Source organism: Notolabrus celidotus, chromosome 12 (assembly GCF_009762535.1).
Source record: "Notolabrus celidotus isolate fNotCel1 chromosome 12, fNotCel1.pri, whole genome shotgun sequence".
Lineage (NCBI taxonomy): Eukaryota > Metazoa > Chordata > Actinopteri > Labriformes > Labridae > Notolabrus > Notolabrus celidotus.
Genome location: NC_048283.1, coordinates 1,329,778 through 1,350,527, shown reverse-complemented (window position 1 = coordinate 1,350,527; position 20,750 = coordinate 1,329,778). Strand labels below are relative to the sequence as shown.

The following is a 20,750-nucleotide window of genomic DNA, read 5'->3' as shown; positions in this document are numbered from 1 at the left end:
AGATGATAGTGGGGAGACGGATAGTAGTAGCTGTAGCAATTGGAGTCTGGCACGTCCACAGCAGCAGAGATCCAGAGGAACCTACGAGACAAGGGAGCTCAGGGACTCCAGAAAGGTCTATGGTTAGTAACTTTAATGGGACAGGAAGAGTTAAAGTGAGAGACAGGCAGAGAGAGGAGAGAGAGGGAAAGACAGGATCCCAGTGTGTCAGTCTAAGCCTATAGCAGCATAACTAAGAGCTGGTCCAAGCCTGATCCAGCTCTAACTATAAGCTTTATCAAAAAGGAAAGTTTGAAGCCTACTCTTAAAAGTAGAGAGGGTGTCTGCCTCCCGGACCCTGACTGGTAGATGATTCCAAAGGAGGGGGGCCTGATAATATCAGGTTTTCTAAAATGTAGTGGATGATTCTCTTGCCACCCTGACAGCCGTATCCCTGTCGGTGGTTTTTGTTTAAAGATCTTTCTTTGAATTCATGTCCTGACCTTCAGTGAGTTACGAGCTCTCCTAGTAAAGCTTATTATATACGCTCATTTCAAACAGAACTTCCCATTCATAACTCATCACTCCGCTTTTTCACTCAGAGAGAAAACATCCCCGCTTTCACTTCCCACAACATTAACACAGCTTTTCACCCTAACCCAAAACCACCACGTCAGGACTTCCTTTCGCCCCGTCATGATTTACAGCGACCCATCAGCCACCCTGTGCTCATAATGTCAGGCTAACCGCTGAGTTGCTAGCATAGCTGTTGGAACCCAAAGGCCACATCCTGCTTTGTTTTTTAGGGCTGACCCCCTTTAGAGTCACGGTCAAGAGACAAAAGCTTGACTTGTTTTGAAGGAGAGATGATTGAGTGACCGGCCTCAAAGGAAAATATTTACATGTGGAGAAGAAGAGTGATCGCTGGAGGGATGAAATGATGTCAGATAAGATATGATGCTAAGAGAGTTTAAGTTTATACAAATAAGGAACTTTGCACAGATTCACCACACTTAACCCAAAATTCGTGTGCATGATTCACCTGTGATATCAGATTTTCAGATGACCGTAGGCAAGTCAAGGTCAGGCAAGTTTATTTATAAAGCACCATGCATACAAAGATCAGTTCAAAGTGCTTTACACACCAGCTCGGGTCTTTGGAGGGATTTCTGTTGGCGTAATGTATTAAGGTATTTTGTAACCCCAAAAACAAAATGTATACAAACAGCTGAGGCTGGAAACGGTCTGTGTTGGAGGAAGTGTGGAGAACAGCTGGCAGACCACTTTCACATATTTTGGAATTGCCCAAAAATCAAGTCATATTGGGGGGGAGTAATTAAGGCATTACAAAACATTTTTGGAGCAGGGATTGACTGCTCATTCTCATCAATTTATCTAGGTAACATCGCAGCCCACCTCTCAGTTAAGGATAAATACTTGATAAAGATTTTATTAGCAGCCAGCAAAAAGGCCGTGACACGAAAGTGGCTGCAACCCAATCCTCCAACAGAGACTGAATGGATAGAAATCGTGTCTAGTATTGAACATATGGAAAGAATGACCTACTCACTAAACCTTAGAGCAGAACATTTTTTGCATTACTGGGAAAAATGGACTGTGTACGTAGCATTGAGGGATTAATAAGCCATTACTGTATGAACTGACTGTATTTCCACTATTATAAATAAGATGTATAGATGACCTATTGTTTCTGTTTCACTGAGCTGTGCTGTCTAACTATGCCTGTTCAAAAAAAATAAAGTGTAAAAAAAACAAAAAAACAAAGTGCTTTACAGAGTTAAAAATAAAAAAAGAAGTAATGATCTAAAAATCTTAGAAATAATCTGTGAAAGAAACTCCAGATTTCTTAAACCCTGCCACGAATTTACAGATTTATGTTGTCCGAACGACAGAACAGGCCGGCTGCAAAGTTATCCATGCATAAATGTGCCCTTCAAAGTTATAGTTTTATCACTAACAGGTTAATTTAATTATCTCAAGTGTCCTGGACATTGAGCAAAGTGTCTCCACCCAGAGAGACTTCTTTAAGGCCAGCTCTGTCCTGGGCTGCCCACTGGACCCTGTGGAGGTGGTGGCTGTCAGGAGGATGATAGCAAAGCTCTCTTCTCTGACGGACAACACGTCACGCCCCCTCCAGGAGACCATAACAACACTAAGTAGCTCGTTCAGTGACAGACTTCTTTACCCGCGGTGTCTCACGGAGAGATATGTAAGATACGCTTATTTTTTACCTCTTTAATTTTAAATCGTCGAGGTGTGACAGGGCCATAAATAAACGATGATAATGACGATGGCGTTTGACAAAACATATTCAAACCCATTCACCCTCATTGTCTGCCTCCCGCCACACAACTGAACAGGTAGATCAAAGGTAAACCACACCCATGAACCCAAAACAAAGGAAATAAAGTCAACCATAAAAAGAAATAATCATGAGAAAATCAACATTATGGCTCCTACAACAGTATTTATGCCATACACTATAATGAAATCTAACTGAGTGAGGCAGCTGTCCTGTGTTGTGCAGGCTGAACTCTCAGTTTCTGTCCATGGCGTCTGGTGGCTTTCCAGAAAGAAACCTTTCGGTCTGTTTCTGGTTTTAAAAAAGCTTCTCCCTCTCAAACACAAAGGTTTATCTCTGCACGGTTCCTCTCTGTAATGTGGGCACATGAACCCAGAGAGGATTAAGTATTTTCCAGAACTCTTTCCACGGTGGCCTGCTGAGGCAATCTCCTGGACCACCACCTAAATGATGTGAACTTAATATTTATTCAAACACTAAAAGAAGTTGAAACATATCATATCTCTCATTTAAGCCTCTGATCCAAACACTCCTATAGCCGGACCGTGGGCACACTGGAACCTTCTAGGAGTCTGTGTTTCTGGGAATAGCTCCGGTGGTTTGCCTTGGAGGCTTCCCACATCATCACGCTGGAGGCAGCATCCAACTAAATCAGTCTGTTTGGAAGCTGTCGTGTTTGGTTACCTGCGGTTTCCAGCGCAGCATTCTTCACTGACTGGTGGGCATTCTGCGAGGCGGCCCTCCACAGAGGAACACATTGTAAATATCGTCCGGGCAGGCCGAGGTGGGCGCATGGTGAAAGTTTTTTGTTTCAGCTCAGACTGGAGTGGTTTTCTGAGAAGAAGAAGAAGAAAAAAAAAAACCTTGTGGGACTCATTTTTCTCCTCCCTTGTTGTTGTTCTCTCAACAAACATGACAACAGCGGTGGAAGGTCAGCGAGGCAGCGCTTGTTCTCCGTCCAAGAAGCGGTCAGATTCCTCCTCCTGTGGGATTGTGGGAAAATAAATAAGTGCAAAATCTCGGATCAGCATCAGCAAGACCGTCACCCACACCTCAACCGTAACCAGTGTTCAAAAAAAAAAAGTCCTCCAGCTGTCACAGTAATTATTTTAGAAGTATGAGTATGAGATGAGAACATGGGTTCAACCACACGGGCAGGAAACATCTGCACCAAACCTTCAGACGCTTAAGACCGTCCTAAATCATTTTCATATCTAAAATAACATGAAAAGAGCTTTTTTCTCTCGTTACTCTGCAGTTGTGATTTTTAGTTGTTTCATGATCTTTCAAACATCTGCTCCAAGGTTAAACTGGGCATTTTTTGACATTTGCGTCTAAATAATCCTGCAAACAAACTCTAAACCTGATCATCATCACGGTGTTTCAAAATGAAAGATCAACCAGCTTCAGGTTGTGAAGTCAAAGTCGTCTCACCTGCTGTATTCGACGTCTCTAAGGTGGAGTTTCAACTTTTAAAACACCTCAATGTTGCTTCATTCGCACAGCATCCAGTGATTCAATCTAAACTGATCAGATTTCATCTCATGGAAAGTCTAGCAGTGAACACTCCTGTGAGACTGGAGTAACTTCATCTTGAATGCTACGTTTTTCAACGTTTATTTTACCTGGAGAAAACAACTGAGCCCGGCCAAGGCTGTCACGATTAGGAAAAAACAAGGAGGAGGAACCAAGCGCAGATTACAATAAAATGATCTAATAAACAAAAGGAAGGAGCAAAAACGTGCTCAAATCAAAGTCCACAGACAAACACAGGAAACAAAACGAAACCAGACACATCAGGAGCAATAACTACAAATAAAACAGGAATCACCATAGACTAGAAACACACACAAGGATTAAGACACAAGACAAGGTACCGTGAGGCACATGGAGGACTTAAGGAACTTACAAAGTAAACTGGAAATCTATGAAAGATGACAATCAATCAATCAATCTTTATTTGTATAGTGCCAAATCACAAATCACTTTTACAAACAGAGGAGGTCTAGACCGCTCTATGTCAAATTATGAACAGAGACCCAACACCAAGACAGGGTAAGACTCAGTCTGACCCCACCTTAATCCACTATGAGCATTGCACATCGCAGTATTTAGCTAGTTACAGCAGCGAGGACAAACTTCCTTTAACAGGCAGAGACCTCCAGCAGGACTAGACTCATGTTAGACACACATCTGCTGAGACCGAGTTGGGTCTGCAAAGAGGGATAGAGGAGAATAAGAGAGAGAGGGAAAGAAAATACAACAACAAAAGTAACTCATGACAAAGGGAAGCAGCAGCCAGTTCCACTTGTGTATAAGTTGCATAAGGCTGCATAAAAATCACTCTGATTAATACCTGCAACTAAATAACTTACCTTTAAATATGTGAAGAAGCCTTCATCAGGATGTTTCTGCAACTTGGTGCAGAGTTGTAAAGATTCTGTGCAGCTTTATGTCTATTATCATGCAGACATGACTTTCCTGAGGGTATTGAGGGATGTAACAGAAAGTGTAAATGCAGACTTGAGGCTAAGGCTTAGTTTTTAATCCTTGCTGTGTGTTTATATTGTCATGTAACAGTAAATATTTCCTGCTCTTTCAGGTGCTCAGATCTTCTCCACCTGGCTGTTCTTCACCCCAGGAAGTTGTCAGTCTACGCTGTTTCAGGTAAAACTCCAACATCATTCATTTTAAGGAAGGATTAATCTTTCCCTTCAGAGACAGCTTAAAGACATGCTTCGTCATCTTTGTGTGCGCACAGGCACTGCAGGGAACGTGGAGCACGGTGACCAGTACCAGCTGAAGTTGGTTTATGAACACAACCTGCAGAGAACGGCCTGCAACATGACGTACGGCACGTTTGGAGGAGTCACAGGTGAGCTGACATTCTCATCTTTTTAAGAGAAGAACATGCTGATCTACTATCATATCTTATTTAAAGAAGTCTTACAACTAAGTATGAGAACATTTTCATTTAAAAATATCACCCTATAGTTCTTTGGCTTTTGCTCAAGGTACAAACGTGCTCACATGAAGAACATTTACAGCAGTGCTGGATTTATATCCTCCTGAAACAGGCCAAACAGAGGCTGAACAGAGGCAGGGAGCACTCGTACCACAGCTGTGTGTATCTCCAAGCCGTCGTAAATGTATCTTTGTGAGGACCGGTCTGAGTTGTGAAACTTGGGACTGAACGCTTCTTTTCCAAGCTCAAGCGGTTTGGCTGGGTTTTACTCCGGGCCTGACCTTCAGAGTGTTGTTTGAGGTTTAAGACTTGTTTTCAGGGTTAGAAAATATCAGCTCAGTGTCACTTTATTTTAAGAGTTGGCATGCAGAGTCAGGCTGTGATATTTAAAGGGTAATAAGAGAGTTTGTGAACCTGGGCTATTATTATTGTTTCCATATTCTAGTGTTTGAATGACTAATAGGTGAGTAAAGTTTAGGAATTGCCCAGGCAGTGGTCTCAGTCTGCAGGCGTGAGACACGCTGTAATGATTGCAGTTTAGCGCTCGGTGGAAAACGTGCCAGAGAAAACTACATTCACTCAACAAGTCCTGTTTTACCACCAACAGAGACGGAAACGGTTCTAATGAAAAACAAAACACTCTTTTTCTTATCCACCAAAATCCACCGACAAATATGTAACTCCAGCTTTAACACAAGGGTTTCTGTTTTACTGCTGACTCAAGTATCTAGTTGTTTCTGGTGTTTTGATAATTCAAAACACCAAATTCACACAAACACACAAACAGGAGATTTTAAAAGAGAGGTCTATCCCTTTAAGAATCCTCTCCATCACGTTGTAAGACATTTGGAATAACAATCTGAGCTTGTTACCCTTGATGCAAATGGACTAATTCCATCACAGTGTAACGCCCCAACGTCCGCGCTGAGACGTCACCACGACGTATAGTACCTGTTAGGACAATTTTATTCATTTAGTCCCATTATACATTTTAAAAAAGGACCTACATGTCCCAGTTTAGCTCATTAGGGTAGAGCAGAGGGTTCCACACGAAGCAGGATTACAAGGTAGACCAGGTCTGTTTAAACCCAGAGTTTTCAGTGTCATAAACCTGGCTCTCATTTTTTTACTGGGGTAACTTCCTCTGAAATCAAAATCTGATTTGTAGCTTGATATTTGGATGTAAAGCGCTGCATTTCATTCATTATTAAAGGTATTTCCATGTTTTGTATGAAGTTGAGATATCTGATGTAATTACAGTTTTCTGCCTGCACTGCTGACATCATTAGATTGATTTAGTTTCAGAGTGTGAAGCCGTCAGATTAAAAATAAACGCTGGCACTCAGAGTGTATAGTATGATAAAATCAATGTATTCATTTATGAATTGAAACTATAGTTTTCTGCAGGGTTGTTTTCTTTCTTACTACAACATCCTTCACCCCAAGCGGCAACCTCCAGTCTTAAAATATGAAGCCAATGCGGAAGTGCTAAAAACTGCAGTTTATTGAGCGTCCACTAGAGGCTGGCTGCAGGAACACAGGAAACCACATACACACCAATTCAAAGAAGACGATCTTTACAGCAGAAATAAACATGTTTATAGCCTGGTTCAAAAAACAGTTCAGGTCTGAATAGCTTATTTCTCTATCGGCACACATTTTTTTTATAACACAACAGTTCAGAATATATTAAGATCATGAGTTTTGCCCAAATAAGGGCTTGGCTGAGGCTTAAGGCCCGCCTCTTTACCTCACACTAGCTCAACAGACGTTAGGATGTGTTCAGCATTTCCAATATGGCACCCGCCAACGATAAGCTCCAAAACAGCGCTTCAGAATCATATGGGTGACGTCACGGATACTACGTCCATTTATTATACGGTCTATGAATCATCCTCACCTCTTGTTTTATCAGTCTGAATAAAGCAAACGGTTGGTAACTGTTCCTTTTTGTTTGGAAGAAGAGTCAAATCATGCGTAAAATGCTTCCTTTCATGTGAGCACACTCAGAAAGTTCATAACCATCAGGAGCGTCAGGTTTTGTTGTGCCTGGAGCTTTCTTCAGGGCATACTCCCAGGGTTCCCTGCAAACAGAGGCCACAGTCCTTGATACAGCAGCAGTGGGTTTCACAGGGAGCTTGATTCTTCACTGTCCTATCAAAAACTGCAAAAACAGCAGGAAAAAGGAACCAAATCTAAAAGAATCAGGGTTTAAAAATGACAGAATAACCCTTTAAAGTTGAGGTTGAAGTCCAGGCGCTCTGTTAAGTCAATGACAGTCTTCACAAGTGAGCACTGATGTGTGTTAGAACATCTGCACATGTGCCTCGGTGGAAGTGGTAATTGGCAACACCGGACTAAAACATCAAACTATGAAAGCCTGTAAGAGGAGCGAAGGATGGAAACACGGAGAGAGAGAGAGAGAGGGGTCAAATAGCTGCTCTCTCTGCAGTCAATTGAGCTCTTGGAAAAACCAAGTAGGGGAAAGCCCTTGAGTCGTCATCATCCAAGAAAAACACACACACACAGACGTACAGCTACACACACACTCGCGTGGGGAACCCCCTTTAAAGCAGAGAAAATGTCATTCCCAAAGAAAGGAAGCTTTGTCGAGGTGTGTGTGTGTGTGTGTGTGTGTGTGTGTGTGTGTGTGTGTGTGTGTGTGTGTGTGTGTGTGTGTGTGTGTGTGTGTGTGTGTGTGTGTGAGGGCAGAAAATGCCAGAATCTGCGGCCTGGCATGATGGACCCTTAATTCATTCTGTGTTTACTGACTGTGTGTGTGTGTGCGTGTGTGTGTGTGTGTGTGATTGATAGAAAGTACAGTGTGAGCTCATTAAAACCAATACTTTGGCTCAGCCTGGTTCACGTGGTCAGCTGGTACCATGAACCTGTCGGCGTGTGTTTCCACGTGCTGTTTTCCGGTGGTGCCACGCTGTGAAGCAGGTTTTTAGAAATGTCATGCATGCTCTCGGTTTCCGACAAACACACACGGACGCACGTGCTGTCCTGAAACACAGTGTACACACACACACACACAGATTCCTCTAGATATGATCATAGGTTGACTTTTTATCTTTCACTTTCACTCATACAACCACAATCTCAAGACTCATGGTAATCACTCTGGATACACTGAACATCTCTCCTCCTGCTCTTCCCTGCTCTCACCACTAGATGGCAGTACAGGTCCTTTAATTGCAGTATGTTAAACTTGAATGAATGGGACCTTGTATTACCTCTTGTAGGGGAATTCCCTCTCTGCCCACCTCTCCAAAGGGAGGTCAAAGTTCAGCCGCAGAGCAACTCCTCTGGATCTGGTAGTGATTCAGAGTCCACAGAAAGTGAGTGTCAGGGTGTGAGGGGAGTTTTGAAACCAGCTCCTTAGCCAGAATGCCAAACATGGTGCAACATTTTAAAATGTAAAAAGGTTTGAATCTTCTTTGTGAAACCAGCCTATTATTATTTATTCATTTGAACCTTTATGTACGCCTTGAAATAAATTAATGTTATAATTAAATTCAGTAAAACTATTCCACACTGTAGTGGCAACTTTTAACGAAAAATCTTCTTGGACACAGGACGTGATATTTCTGACTAGTGCGTTGTAAAACAGGTTTACTAAAAAATGACATGGATGCTGTATAAAATGAAATGAACTGAGAATTTATAAAAAATATGGACAAACAAAAATCACTCCTAGTCAGTATTAACTTCTATTTCTAAACTATAAAAAAACAAACAAAGCTACTGTTAGAAATGATGTTGCTCCTCCTTGCCATGCTTAGATTAAAGCACACATCTCAGCGCACTTGCTCAGTTGCTCCCATTTAGCAGCAACGATGACCTCAAGCATGACAATTAAAGGCACATGCACTCAAATCACTCTATGGCTCACACTATAGGGGGTTTGAGGTTATATCTTTGGCTTGTTGTGGATTATAAGAGTAGAGGTAGTTATGGGGAATAGAATCCTGACAGGGTGGACAAGATTACCCGGCTACTAACTTAAGATACAAAGACGTCGTTAAAAACATTGATTAAAGATGATATTATTGATTTAAAATGTTTTATGTTTACAGTTTTGAAAAATATTCCCAGTGATTCCTCATCAGTGATCGTTCCATGGTGATGGATTCTTCTCTGCCTGTTGCGGTGGATTGAACATGAACCTGTCCTCATTCAGCTCTCCTTCTTCTCTGAGCTCTGCGGTTCACACACCTTTAAAAAGAAACTAATGTCTGACCTTTGAACCCTGCTGCTATCATCACCACCGCTCAGGGTTTAACTTTCTTTGGAGAGATCACTAACCTAAAGTTTCTCTCACCTGCTCTGCTCCTTCATCATATTGATGGACAGGATCCAAGATGAAAACATCCGTAGCCTGTCGATTTAGCATGCTAACATAAGCTAACGGTTTTACCACACCTTACGGTCTATGGTGTCAACAAGCAGAAGCTAAATGTGTCTGAACTCTTTTCAGTGGATTGATTTGACATGACGTGTGATCAGTTTGCCTCTGGTGTTGTTCATGTTAGTCAAAGTTAATAACCATCATCAAGGGTTTTAGACCAATCAGAATCAAGCTTCTCACACGATGATGCACGTTTGATTTGACTTTGCAGAAACAAAGATGAGTTTCTTTTCTGGAATGATCTGAGAGTGTTTGAATGAAGAAATCTGCTCTCTGAGTTCCTCTCACAGTTTCACACAGTTTACATGAAAATTAGTCAATCTCACGGTTGATTGGCCGACGCAGCACACACTTCCTCGCACATAATTATTTGCAGACACATGAGAGAGCGAGAAATCACGTACAAACAAACACAGAAATACACATTCATATCCAGAAAAATATACACACACAGGCGAGCGAGTACAGAAAGAGACTCAACCAGTGTGTGTGTGCTGCTTCGTCTCTCCAGTGTTTAATATGTGTGTGTGGAATTGAAGCCTTGAGTGTGTGTGTGTGTGAGGGGTGTGTTTTTGCAAGTGTCTGCTCATACACGTGAGTGTGCGTGTTTGTAAGTGTGTGTGTAGATCTATAATAGCAGCTATTTAGCCGTGCTGTAGGCGCTGTAATAGCAGCTCTGGACTAATACTGCTCTAATAGCCGGGCTGCCTTTGGGTTTGGGTCACATTCAGGCCACACACACACACACACACACACACACACACACACACACACACACACACACACACACACACACACACACACACACACACACACACACAGATAGACGAACACACACCTGTGCAGTAACACTTTCTGTGATACACTCTCTCGTTCGTGCTCACACAGACTGGCACACATGTCTGCACATTCTTCCTCTCTGTCTCACACACACTGACTCTGCAGAGAGCAGCCAGCCTCTGTGCTTTGTTGGCTGCTCTGTCCTCATTCAACATGTCTTATTAATGACACTACTACAGGCCCGTTTCCTCCGCTGTGTCTGAGCGGCCGTGCTCTCACACACGCCTCTCAGACATGTTATACTGTACCTGGGCGTCGGCGTGTGAAATCACACACACACTGTTGCTGTTAGAGCACATACCTTACTTTCAGTTCATTGAATTGTTCCTTTCCTTGTCGATTCTGCATCGTGTTAGTTTGTCTGAGTACGTGTGGATTTGAGACTTCAGCAATTTTTCACCACAGGTAATGTCCTGTTAAATCCCCTCAAATCAATCTTTATTCATACAGCACCAAATCACAACAAATGTTATCTTCATCTCTTTCCAAACAGAGCTGGTCTACACCATACTCTGTGTTCTATTATTAACAAAGACCCAACATCAAGACCGGATCAGATCCAGTCCCATCTTCCAGACAGGACTCCGTCTGATCTCATCTTAATCCACCATGAGCAGAGCACTTTGCAGCATTTAGCAAGTTACAGTGGCAAGGACAAACTTCCTTTAACAGGCAGAAACCTCCAGCAGGACCAGACTCATGTTAGACACACATCTGCTGAGACCGTGTTGGAGAGAGGGATAGAGGGAGATGAAGAGAGAGAGAGGGATGATAGTGGTGGGATGGATAGTAGTAGTTGTAGCAGCAGCTGGAGTCTGGCACATCCACAGCAGCAGAGATCCAGAGGAACCTACGAGACAAGGGAGCTCAGGGACTCCAGAAAGGTCTAAGAAAAGAGAGAAGAGAGGGAGACCAGAAGAAAGAAAAAGAGGAGAATAAATGGTGAAGGAATGACGGAAGGAAAGGACGGGATGAGAAAAGGAGACATAAAGGATGAAGAAACATGAAAAGAGGAAAGAAAGAAAGAAAGAAAGAAAGAATGAAAGAATGAAGGAAAGAAGGAATGAAGAAAGAAGGACAGCAAGGAAGAAGGAATGAAAGCAAAAAGAATAAAAAAGAAAGTAAAGAAAAGACAGAAAGTAAGAAGGACAGAATGAAAGGAAAAAGAAAGAGGAAATAAAAAAGAAAGACAGAAAAAATAAAGAAATTAAATAAAGCAGAAAAATAAGTAAGAAAGGAAAACAAAGGAATGAAAAAAGAAAGAAAGAAAGAAAGGATGAATAACAGACCCCCAAAAAAGGAATCTACAGCAGAGATCCAGATGAACCTACGAGACAAGGGAGCTCAGGGACTCCAGAAAGGTCTATGGTTAGTAACTTTAATGGGACAGGAAGAGTTAAAGTGAGAGACAGGCAGAGAGAGGAGAGAGAGGGAAAGACAGGATCCCAGTGTGTCAGTCTAAGCCTATAGCAGCATAACTAAGAGCTGGTCCAAGCCTGATCCAGCTCTAACTATAAGCTTTATCAAAAAGGAAAGTTTGAAGCCTACTCTTAAAAGTAGAGAGGGTGTCTGCCTCCCGGACCCTGACTGGTAGATGATTCCAAAGGAGAGGGGCCTGAAAACTGAAGGCTCTACCTCCCATACTACTTTTAGAGACTTTAGGTGAGATGAGCAGGCCTGCATGTTGGGAGCGTCCCCAACTCATTAACATTTTGTCCGTGTGTTTAACCTGCAGTGTTTTGGGCTTTCAGGGCATCTTTAAAAACTGGTGTTTTTTGCAGAAAGGTGATGTAGTGTAATGACTTTATCGACTTTGTTGATTTGTTTTACTCCCTGTGATAAATGTCAAGTTATAGTAGAGAGAAGAAGAGATAAATTAAATCACACATCACCAAAACCACAATCCCCTCTAGCCTGTGTACTCTCTAAAACTCTCTACCTGAAGGGGTTTGCTCAGTCACAGAGCGGATCAATTACCTGCGTTTGTGAACTCAGGACGATGTCATTGGTCGCCTGGAAAGAGTCTGTTTCAAATACGTAATAACTAAAGTAGTGTTCGTGGTGTTGCAGAGGACAAAGCACTCTCCTGCATGACTCTAAACCCTCTCACATGCACACGCACACACTCAGATGTTGCAGCACTTTCCATCGCTCCACTATCAAACATTGTATGGTGCACGCTGCAGGGCGGGTCTGTGGTGTGAGAGACCTTGTCCTTCGGCTTGTTAACGGCCTCCCTGAACTCCACTCATCACTCAAACACACACACATGTTTACACAGAAGAGTGTGTAGGAGTGTGTGGCTTTTCTGTCTAAATCCCTGCTGATGGATGTTGAATGTGTGTGTGTGTGTGTGTGTGTGTGAGAGAGTGTGTGTTGCGCTGTAGGTGGCTGTCTCTCTGACCTCTAGTTGATGGCAGTGTGAGTTTTAATAGCGCGTTGAGGCCTAATTATAGTCCTCTGGTCACACAGCCCCACTGCTTTATGACCGCGTGTGTTGCAGTGTGTAAGAGCTTAGTATCAGGACTTTTCCAACAAACACACACACTGCCGCACACACACACACACACCCGGAGCCAGGTGTGTGTGAGCGAGCGAGCGCGGAGGTGTTAATGGAGATATCAGATTCAGCCAGAGGGAGAAACACACCTCGCGGCACAACACGACATCGCGGCTGAAATAAAACAGAAGCCCTGAGCGTCTTTCAGGATCTCTGGAGTTTAAAGTGGAGTGTTTGAGAGAGCAGAGCGAGAGCTGTCAGAAACATTCATATGTAGAGTATATGTTTAGCTAACAGTCAGTCTGCCAAATTACATTTTTCTCCCTGCAAAAACTGCTTTTATAGACTCTACACTGAAACTGACTGAATTTCATGCATTCTTCTACTAAAGGGTGCATGACTTCACGCAGGGCTGCAACAAAGATGATAAAACTATAACCATGTCATCACAGCTTGTGCATAACCCACTACCTTAGAGAGTGATGCTACATACACATAGATTCAGCAAGACTGCAGAGGGCAACGTCCTTTTATAGAGGACAGTAAAGTTAGATGTCACATGTAGAGAAGAAAGTGACAGCGGTTGCTCCTCAAAAAAGGAGGAAACAAAAGTCCTCGAGGGGCCTAAATGAGAGCTTCCTCAGGGATTCTGAGGGACCAGCATCTTGTTAATTCATAAAACCAGAGCAGACTTTTTTTTTTTTCAAATCTTTTATGAGATTTTTGGAGACAGTACAAAAAGATGTCACACAAGAGTGAGAATAAGTCAGAGTATCTGCATAGATTGGAACAGAAATCCCCAATTAAACAGAAAAACAAGACAAACAAGACAATAGAAAATAAATCCCTGTTACCCTGCCAACCTTCACCCTCTCAGCTTCCTAAGGTAGTTGTCCATTAGCAAACGTCTTATTATAGGTACTAGTAAACAATACAAGTAGACACAGAACATACATAAGTATAAGTACACACAGTTCAACAGTTAGTGAAATTAATAACTACGATATAAAATAAATAATACAATTAATAAGAATAAATAAGGGGGGGGGGGGTTCTCTCTCCAGCACTTAACTCTGCTCACACCAGAGCAGACTTTTGGCGTCAGTGACCGGGTTAAGTCTGTGAAGGGGGCACTATAGGAAGAGGGGGCAAAACAGGGAGAGAGTTCAGCATCCTGACTGCCTGGTGGATAAAACTGTCCCTCAGTCTGCTGGTTCTGGCCCAGAGACTGCGTAGTCTCCTTCCTGATGGCAACAGGCTGAAGAGGCGGGGGGACTCCATGCATGATTTCACATCTCTGAGTGTAAATGAAAAGAAAACTGAAGTTATTGTTTTTGGTAAACCTGATCTGCTGGAAGACATGTAGAGTGTTTTTGGTATTTTAGTGTCTCACTGTCGCCCTTCTGTCAGGAACCTTGGTGTCATCTTTGATAGTGCTTAATGTGATAAACAGATCAGCTCTGTTAAAGGCCTCTCTCCCTCCTCATGAGTTTGAGAAGGTGTGCACATGTCCGTCACTTCTCGTGTTGATCAGTCGTCTCTTCGTCGCCTGCAGCAGGTTCAAAATGCAGCTGCACGCCTGCTGACCGGGAATAGATGACAAGATCACATCCCGCCTGCACTGGCTTCCTGCCAGTTTCAGGATCCAGTTCAAGATACTGACATTGGTTTTTAAAAGTTTACATGGGTTGGCACCATCATACCTGAGTGAGTGTTTGGACCTGCACGCTCCAGATAGAGCTCTCAGGTCAACACACCGGCTGGTTTTAGATGTCCCAAGAACCAGGCTCAAAACTAGAGGCGACCAAGCCTTTGCGTGGAACAGTCTGCCTCCTGATATAAGACATGCTCAGACCACTGAGAACTTTAAATCTTTACTTAAAACACACTTCTTTGCTTTGTCTTTAAATACCTGTTGAGCGAGACATCCAACATTCTATTTTGCTTTTATTTACTGTGGCTTTTTTCTTGTGTTATCTGTTGTGTTTTTAAAGTGCTATATAAATAAACTTTGACTTGACTTGACTTTTAAATGTAATGTGAAATCTCTTTGACCTCCTCTCTCTCCGTCAGGTCACCACTCCCTCTGCATCCAGTCGATGGACGGGATGCTGATGTTCTTCGAGCAGGACAGCTACTCCTTCGGCAGGTTCCTCCCCGGCTTCCTGCTGCCCGGCCCGCTGGTCTACAACCACAGAACAGACAGCTTCCTCACCGTGTCCTCCGCACGCCAGCTGGAGAGCTACAAGTAGGTTTCTGCATTTTGGCATCGAGTGCAGTCTGACATGCTTCCCTACAGAAGAACAGCTTTTGTTTCTGGGTTTGATATATTCAGTTTGAAGCGCCTTCTGCAGCCTTATGGTACTTTAAGATCCCCTAACGCTACTTAAACATGGACTCTTAAGATGCCACGCACACTCTCACTCTTCCAAATCTTCATTTGCAGTCATACAAATCAACTTCCACCTCCTTATACTCACTGAAATGAAAATAAAGCACATCTTTAATTGATTTAATCAGATTTCTCATCAAACTGTGATACGTTTCCTAGTGTTTTAGACATTTTTAGGTTAATAAGTGATCAAAGAAGTTGCAGAAATGCACACACATCACTTGAGTGTGTACGCTGCAGCAGACCTGAAGTTATCTGAGGTAACCTGTTGTTATCATCCCTCCTCAGTATCAGCTGCTGACGGTTAAAGCTGCTTCACCATCTTTAAAGCATCTGCACCCTCTGCAGAGCTTGCATAAATCAACCCAAAACACACACACACACGAACACAGGAACACAGGAACACACACACACCAACACACGGTTTGATGGGAAAGTACCTCACTTTAATTTAAGCTCATGCACACTTCCCATCTCCCTCTGGCTGAGGCTTGAAGAACCTTTAGAAGTCTCTCAGACCGTGTGAGTGTACCATGTGCGTGTCTGAAAGTGTTCTCTCCCAGCTGTTTGGTATCTGCACCCCCACCCCCACCCCCACCCCCACCCCCACTCCCACCCCCCACACCGGTATCAGGAGATTCTCCAGACTCCATTACTCTCCCTGGACACACATGCACAAACACAGCTCTGCATTGCACACACTGTAGTAAATAACAAAGAGCAGACACTGTGTACCTCTGCAGACACGACAGCGTTGCATTACTTACAGCAACAAGGCCGGTTACAGCTGCACTGTTACCGTCAGTTGGTCTAGTGAGGAGGACGTACTGGTGAGAACTTGTAAACATTCAGTGGAAATGTGTGTTAATCCAAACATGCTGGACGCTGTGTCACAGAGAGAGCTGCCTGCTGAGATGGATTTGCTTTAACTGAATAACACAGACGTTTAGAAACATCAATCCTGATTCTGTCTTATATCCTCATGACACGTTTTGAAGAGTCCCTTAGTCTCAGATAGTCCAGCAAGTCCGACACCAATGCATGAGGTAGGTGATTAAATCCTGCTGCTCTTGTTAAGTGTGAGTTTGCAATAACAAAACCTCTTGTTCTCCAGATTTTGAAGTGCATTTTTTTAATGATAGAGCCTCACCGTCTGCTGTTCAGAGATTTTAGCTCAAACAGACTTTTGCAAGGCTGCAGGATGGACATAGCAGGGAAGTAGAGACACTCCTGCTCTCTCTTTGTAGAAGAAGTGTCATGTTTTGGTCTCAGTTTCCTTTCAGTGATTTTTGGTTACCTGTGTAACTTTCTAGTCATTGAGGCTGCAAGGCATCGGAGTGACCCGCTCCCATCACTGATAATCGCTGTTTACCTTCCCAGTTTTTGATGTTTGATGTATTTTTCACTGCATCACTGCAAGGATGCCCAGACAACAGAAACAGCACAAGGTTGACAAGTTCTTGGAGGTGTCAGAAGACTAATGCACTTCAGCTGAACCTATTGCTTGCGACGCTGCTTTCCCTAGCACCGAGGCTATAAAGGTGCCCGCAGATTTTCCAGCAGAGATTCTCCTAAACTATATCGCCAAAGTTGCCGCTGACCAAGGGCTCTCCACACCATGATCAACTCACATGAGGAGCAAATTCATAAATGGATTTTGCAGCTTTTGTGACTTCCAAACCTGCACATATAACACAGAAACAATCAAATTCTCAAAGAAAGAGAAAAGGAGGAAACGTGCAAACAGCATCTCTGATCTCCCGCGCAGTTTACATGAATCAGAGTTAAATCAAAGATGCAGACATTTGGTGCACAACTGGCTCCTTTAATGCAAACCATCTTGTTGCAAAGAAACACAAGCATCATCCTTAATAGCGCTGCACAATTCCTGTGAAGGTTACAATGCCTTCAGAGACTTGGTGGTGCAACTGCAAGAAGTGTAGTGTCTTGCCCAAATGCATGTTGACCTGTGGACTGCAGGAGCTGGAGGTCAAAACTCCAAACCTTAGCTGTGATCAAGCAGTGATTGATCCTTGGTGTGTTTGAGCTGTAATCATTTGATGACTAGAGCTTTGAAAGCAGTTGCAAGCAATGCCAAATTCATGGAGCCGTCAGCAGCTACATATGTGTGCTCGTTTTTGATTGGCCGCTCAGTGTTTGACATCAGTCTGACAGGGATGTGTCTAACAACACTCCAGGGTGCAAGCAAATAACAAACACAGACTCTCACTTTCCTCTTGTGGTGTCTAGAAATGCATTTACAGAGAACCTTTGATGCATCCGGGCCCTGATGTGTTACGGCTCAGCCTGATGTTATATACATATTCATATCAGGTACCAGGGTCAGGGCCTTACTGACTGTTCTTCATGTAATATCAGATGACTGGTCGAAGTGTTCAGTCTGGCTCAGGTTATGGACCGTCTCCTGGCCTGATGAATGGGAGCTTGATTTGGGGAACAACTTCAAACTTAGCTTCTGGATAAACTGACAACCCTTCTTTGTTGTGAGTGTGTGTGCAAGTGTGTCTTTGTGTGTAAGTGATAGGAGACAGTGGTCTCATTTATACCAAAGAGGATCTCTAAACAAACTATAAACAAACATGCCCATACACACACACACACACACACACACACACACACACACACACACACACACACACACACACACACACACACACACATACACACACACATGTGCATCTTCAAATTAGACCAGCACACACCACACATACATGTGCTCTAGGTGTTATGGATAAACACGTACTGAATCTCAAAGCAGAGGCAAACACTCAGACATGCATGTGCTCTCTCAGTGACATGAGTAAACACCAACCTGAATCTAAAAGCTGAGGCACACACAGACACACACACACACACACACACACACACACACACACACACACACACACACACACACACACACACTCCTGCATACACAGATTCATCCACGGCCAAATCTTTGTCCACATATGAGCGAGCACACCGTGTTCACCGCAAACACTTCTGAATGGCAGACAGAAAGTGCATAATTGCAGCCAGTGGTGTGTGTGTGTGTGTGTGTGTGTGTGTGTGTGTGTGTGTGTGTGTGAGCCTCTCTCTCATATTTTAGGCATGCAGGTGAATAATCAGATTTTTGTGGTTTCTCATTTTTTCTCTCTTACACTCAGTTCTTTGTGCTAATTTTACCCTCTTTCATAATATTTAATTCAACATATAACCACACACACACACCCACACACACACACACACACACACACACACACACACACACACACACACATGCACAGCCTCACATCCCGTCATTATTAAGACAACCAGGTGAAAGGTGGAGTAGAAGTAACCAAACAGAGTGAGAGAATAGTTATTTAACGGTGTTGTTTTAGTATTATTAGACTGAGCTCTCTGCGCTCACCCGTGCAGGAGTCAGCCTGTCGATCTATCGCTGTAAAAGCTTCAAACCGCTGACACGTTTAATACATTTTTGAGTCCGTTTTCCTCGGCGGGAAACGGTCACGGTGCGATGAAAGGGTTTCTTTGCTGGCAGTCGTCCATGAAGCAGCTCGTTAGTCCGCTCGCAGCCTCTCAGCAGGTTTACGGCTACTGTACGGATGGGTTCAAAATCATAAATCTCCTGTTGTGCTGCAGAAAAATTAAGAGTTTCAAACACTTCATTTGCTGCTGTATAAGCAAGGTTACGAGGAGTTAGCATCAGCTTAGAGCGGCATGTGGGAATCAGATTTATCCAGGTGTAAGACTGAAATGTGGTTCAGGTAGAAAACTTAGAATGTTGGACTCAGTGTCCCATGCTGCTTTGCACACACATCACTGTGTCTTGTAAGAAAAGGTAGGTAATAGAAGAATGGAGCATTGGTATATATTTCTTTATAAGGCCGTATTCCACGATCTGCCATCTTATTTATGGTCTTTATTGGCTCTTAACGTCGTCAGTGGCGGTCATCTTCAGTCCCATTCCTCAGACTCGCTCTCTTTTTGGTAAAAGTGCTTTTAATGTTTTTCTCCCTCATCCTGGTCTGAGCTACGAGGTCACCTAAAACTGGATATTTTATTAGTCTGGAGGATTTTAAAACCAGGATAAGGGATCATTAGATCAGACTCCCTTGTAAAAAGAGACTTTGTATCTAAATGGGAAAATTCCTGGTAAAATAAAAAAGATAAAAATAGAACAAGGCGTGTTTATTAAAAGTTGTCTTCTGCACAATAAACAGAGATTAATAGAAACTAAGAGAGGGAAAAGGAAGTGTCGTCATGCACTTGTTTCTCTGCTCGCAGATCAGTGATGGAGTATTTAACCAACGGTCAAACTAAGAATACAGATTCAGCATCTTATATCAGAATTTTGAACAATTTTTGAGTCTGTGCAAAAACAAAGGTTGAAGTTTTTATCATTGCTTTAACAATAGCCTCATATCTAGCATTTAAATTAACATGTTAGTGTTTTAAATTTAAGTTTTTATTAAATTAATTTTCGTTGATCTCATTTTCAAGGGGGTGCCAACAAAACACAAAGAAAATAACAAACACAGAAAACAGCAAATCCCAACAAACTCAATTACACAGACAGCTCACCTTCATCCCTACTACCTCCTGGACTCACTCCTGGACCAACCCCAGCACCCTGCTGTTAAACAAAAACTTGACAAGAAACAACATCAACAATACAAAAGGCAGGTTTTGACTGTGATACTCATTTAACTCTTTAATTTCTGTTCTTATTTTTAATCTAAATTTTCCCGTTTTTCCTGCATATTTATCTAAAAGGTGCTAATTGAATTAAGTTGAGTTAGGTTGCTAAAGTAGTCGGCCTCTGTCTGTGGCTTTTTGACAGTTGAGCATTTTGTAAAATCTTTGTTTTTGGTAAATAAGGCCAGTGCAAAAAAACTGCAGTTCCTCCAGTGTCCATTTGTGGCTGTCTGCAGAAACAAGGAGTCCTCGATAGGTCCCGTACTTAAATGTCTATTTTGACAGCTGATACATGCATGCTTAAAGCCTGGTTTAAAAAACAGCTATGGGTATGTAGCTCATTTATTTGTTTGCACACACTGTATGGGGTTGAATATATATGTATATGTATTATTAGGGGCACAGTTTAATGGACAGGCAGGTGGGTGCGTTGTCGCCTGCCTCAGCTCCTCCTCTGTAGCTGTTTCTGGGTTGGATTACACTTTGATTTTTGTTTGAGTGACAGTCTGCTCCTGTTTATTTTTCACATCAAGACAGTCCTGCATCTTGTCTGAATTATCTTGTGCATGCACTCTTGCTGTTAAAGTATTTCAAACTGGTTAAATAAGTCTTTAAGTGGTCAGAAACTAGTCACAGGAT

General features: G+C 42.8%; 1 protein-coding gene across 5 annotated transcripts in view; it reads left to right on the top strand.

Moving 5' to 3' along the window:
* Window positions 1–20,750, top strand: part of bbs9 (Bardet-Biedl syndrome 9) — a 123,097-nt gene that overhangs the window by 6,666 nt on the left and 95,681 nt on the right. For all 5 annotated transcript variants that reach the window (XR_004633385.1, XM_034698556.1, XM_034698554.1 and 2 more), the window contains exons 4-6: window positions 4,905–4,969; window positions 5,064–5,177; window positions 15,092–15,266. Coding sequence is in view for 4 of the 5 variants with exons in the window: in XM_034698556.1 (XP_034554447.1) it covers window positions 4,905–4,969; window positions 5,064–5,177; window positions 15,092–15,266 (354 nt within the window). In the remaining variant the exon portion in view is untranslated. The remainder of the gene's footprint in view (window positions 1–4,904; window positions 4,970–5,063; window positions 5,178–15,091; window positions 15,267–20,750) is intronic.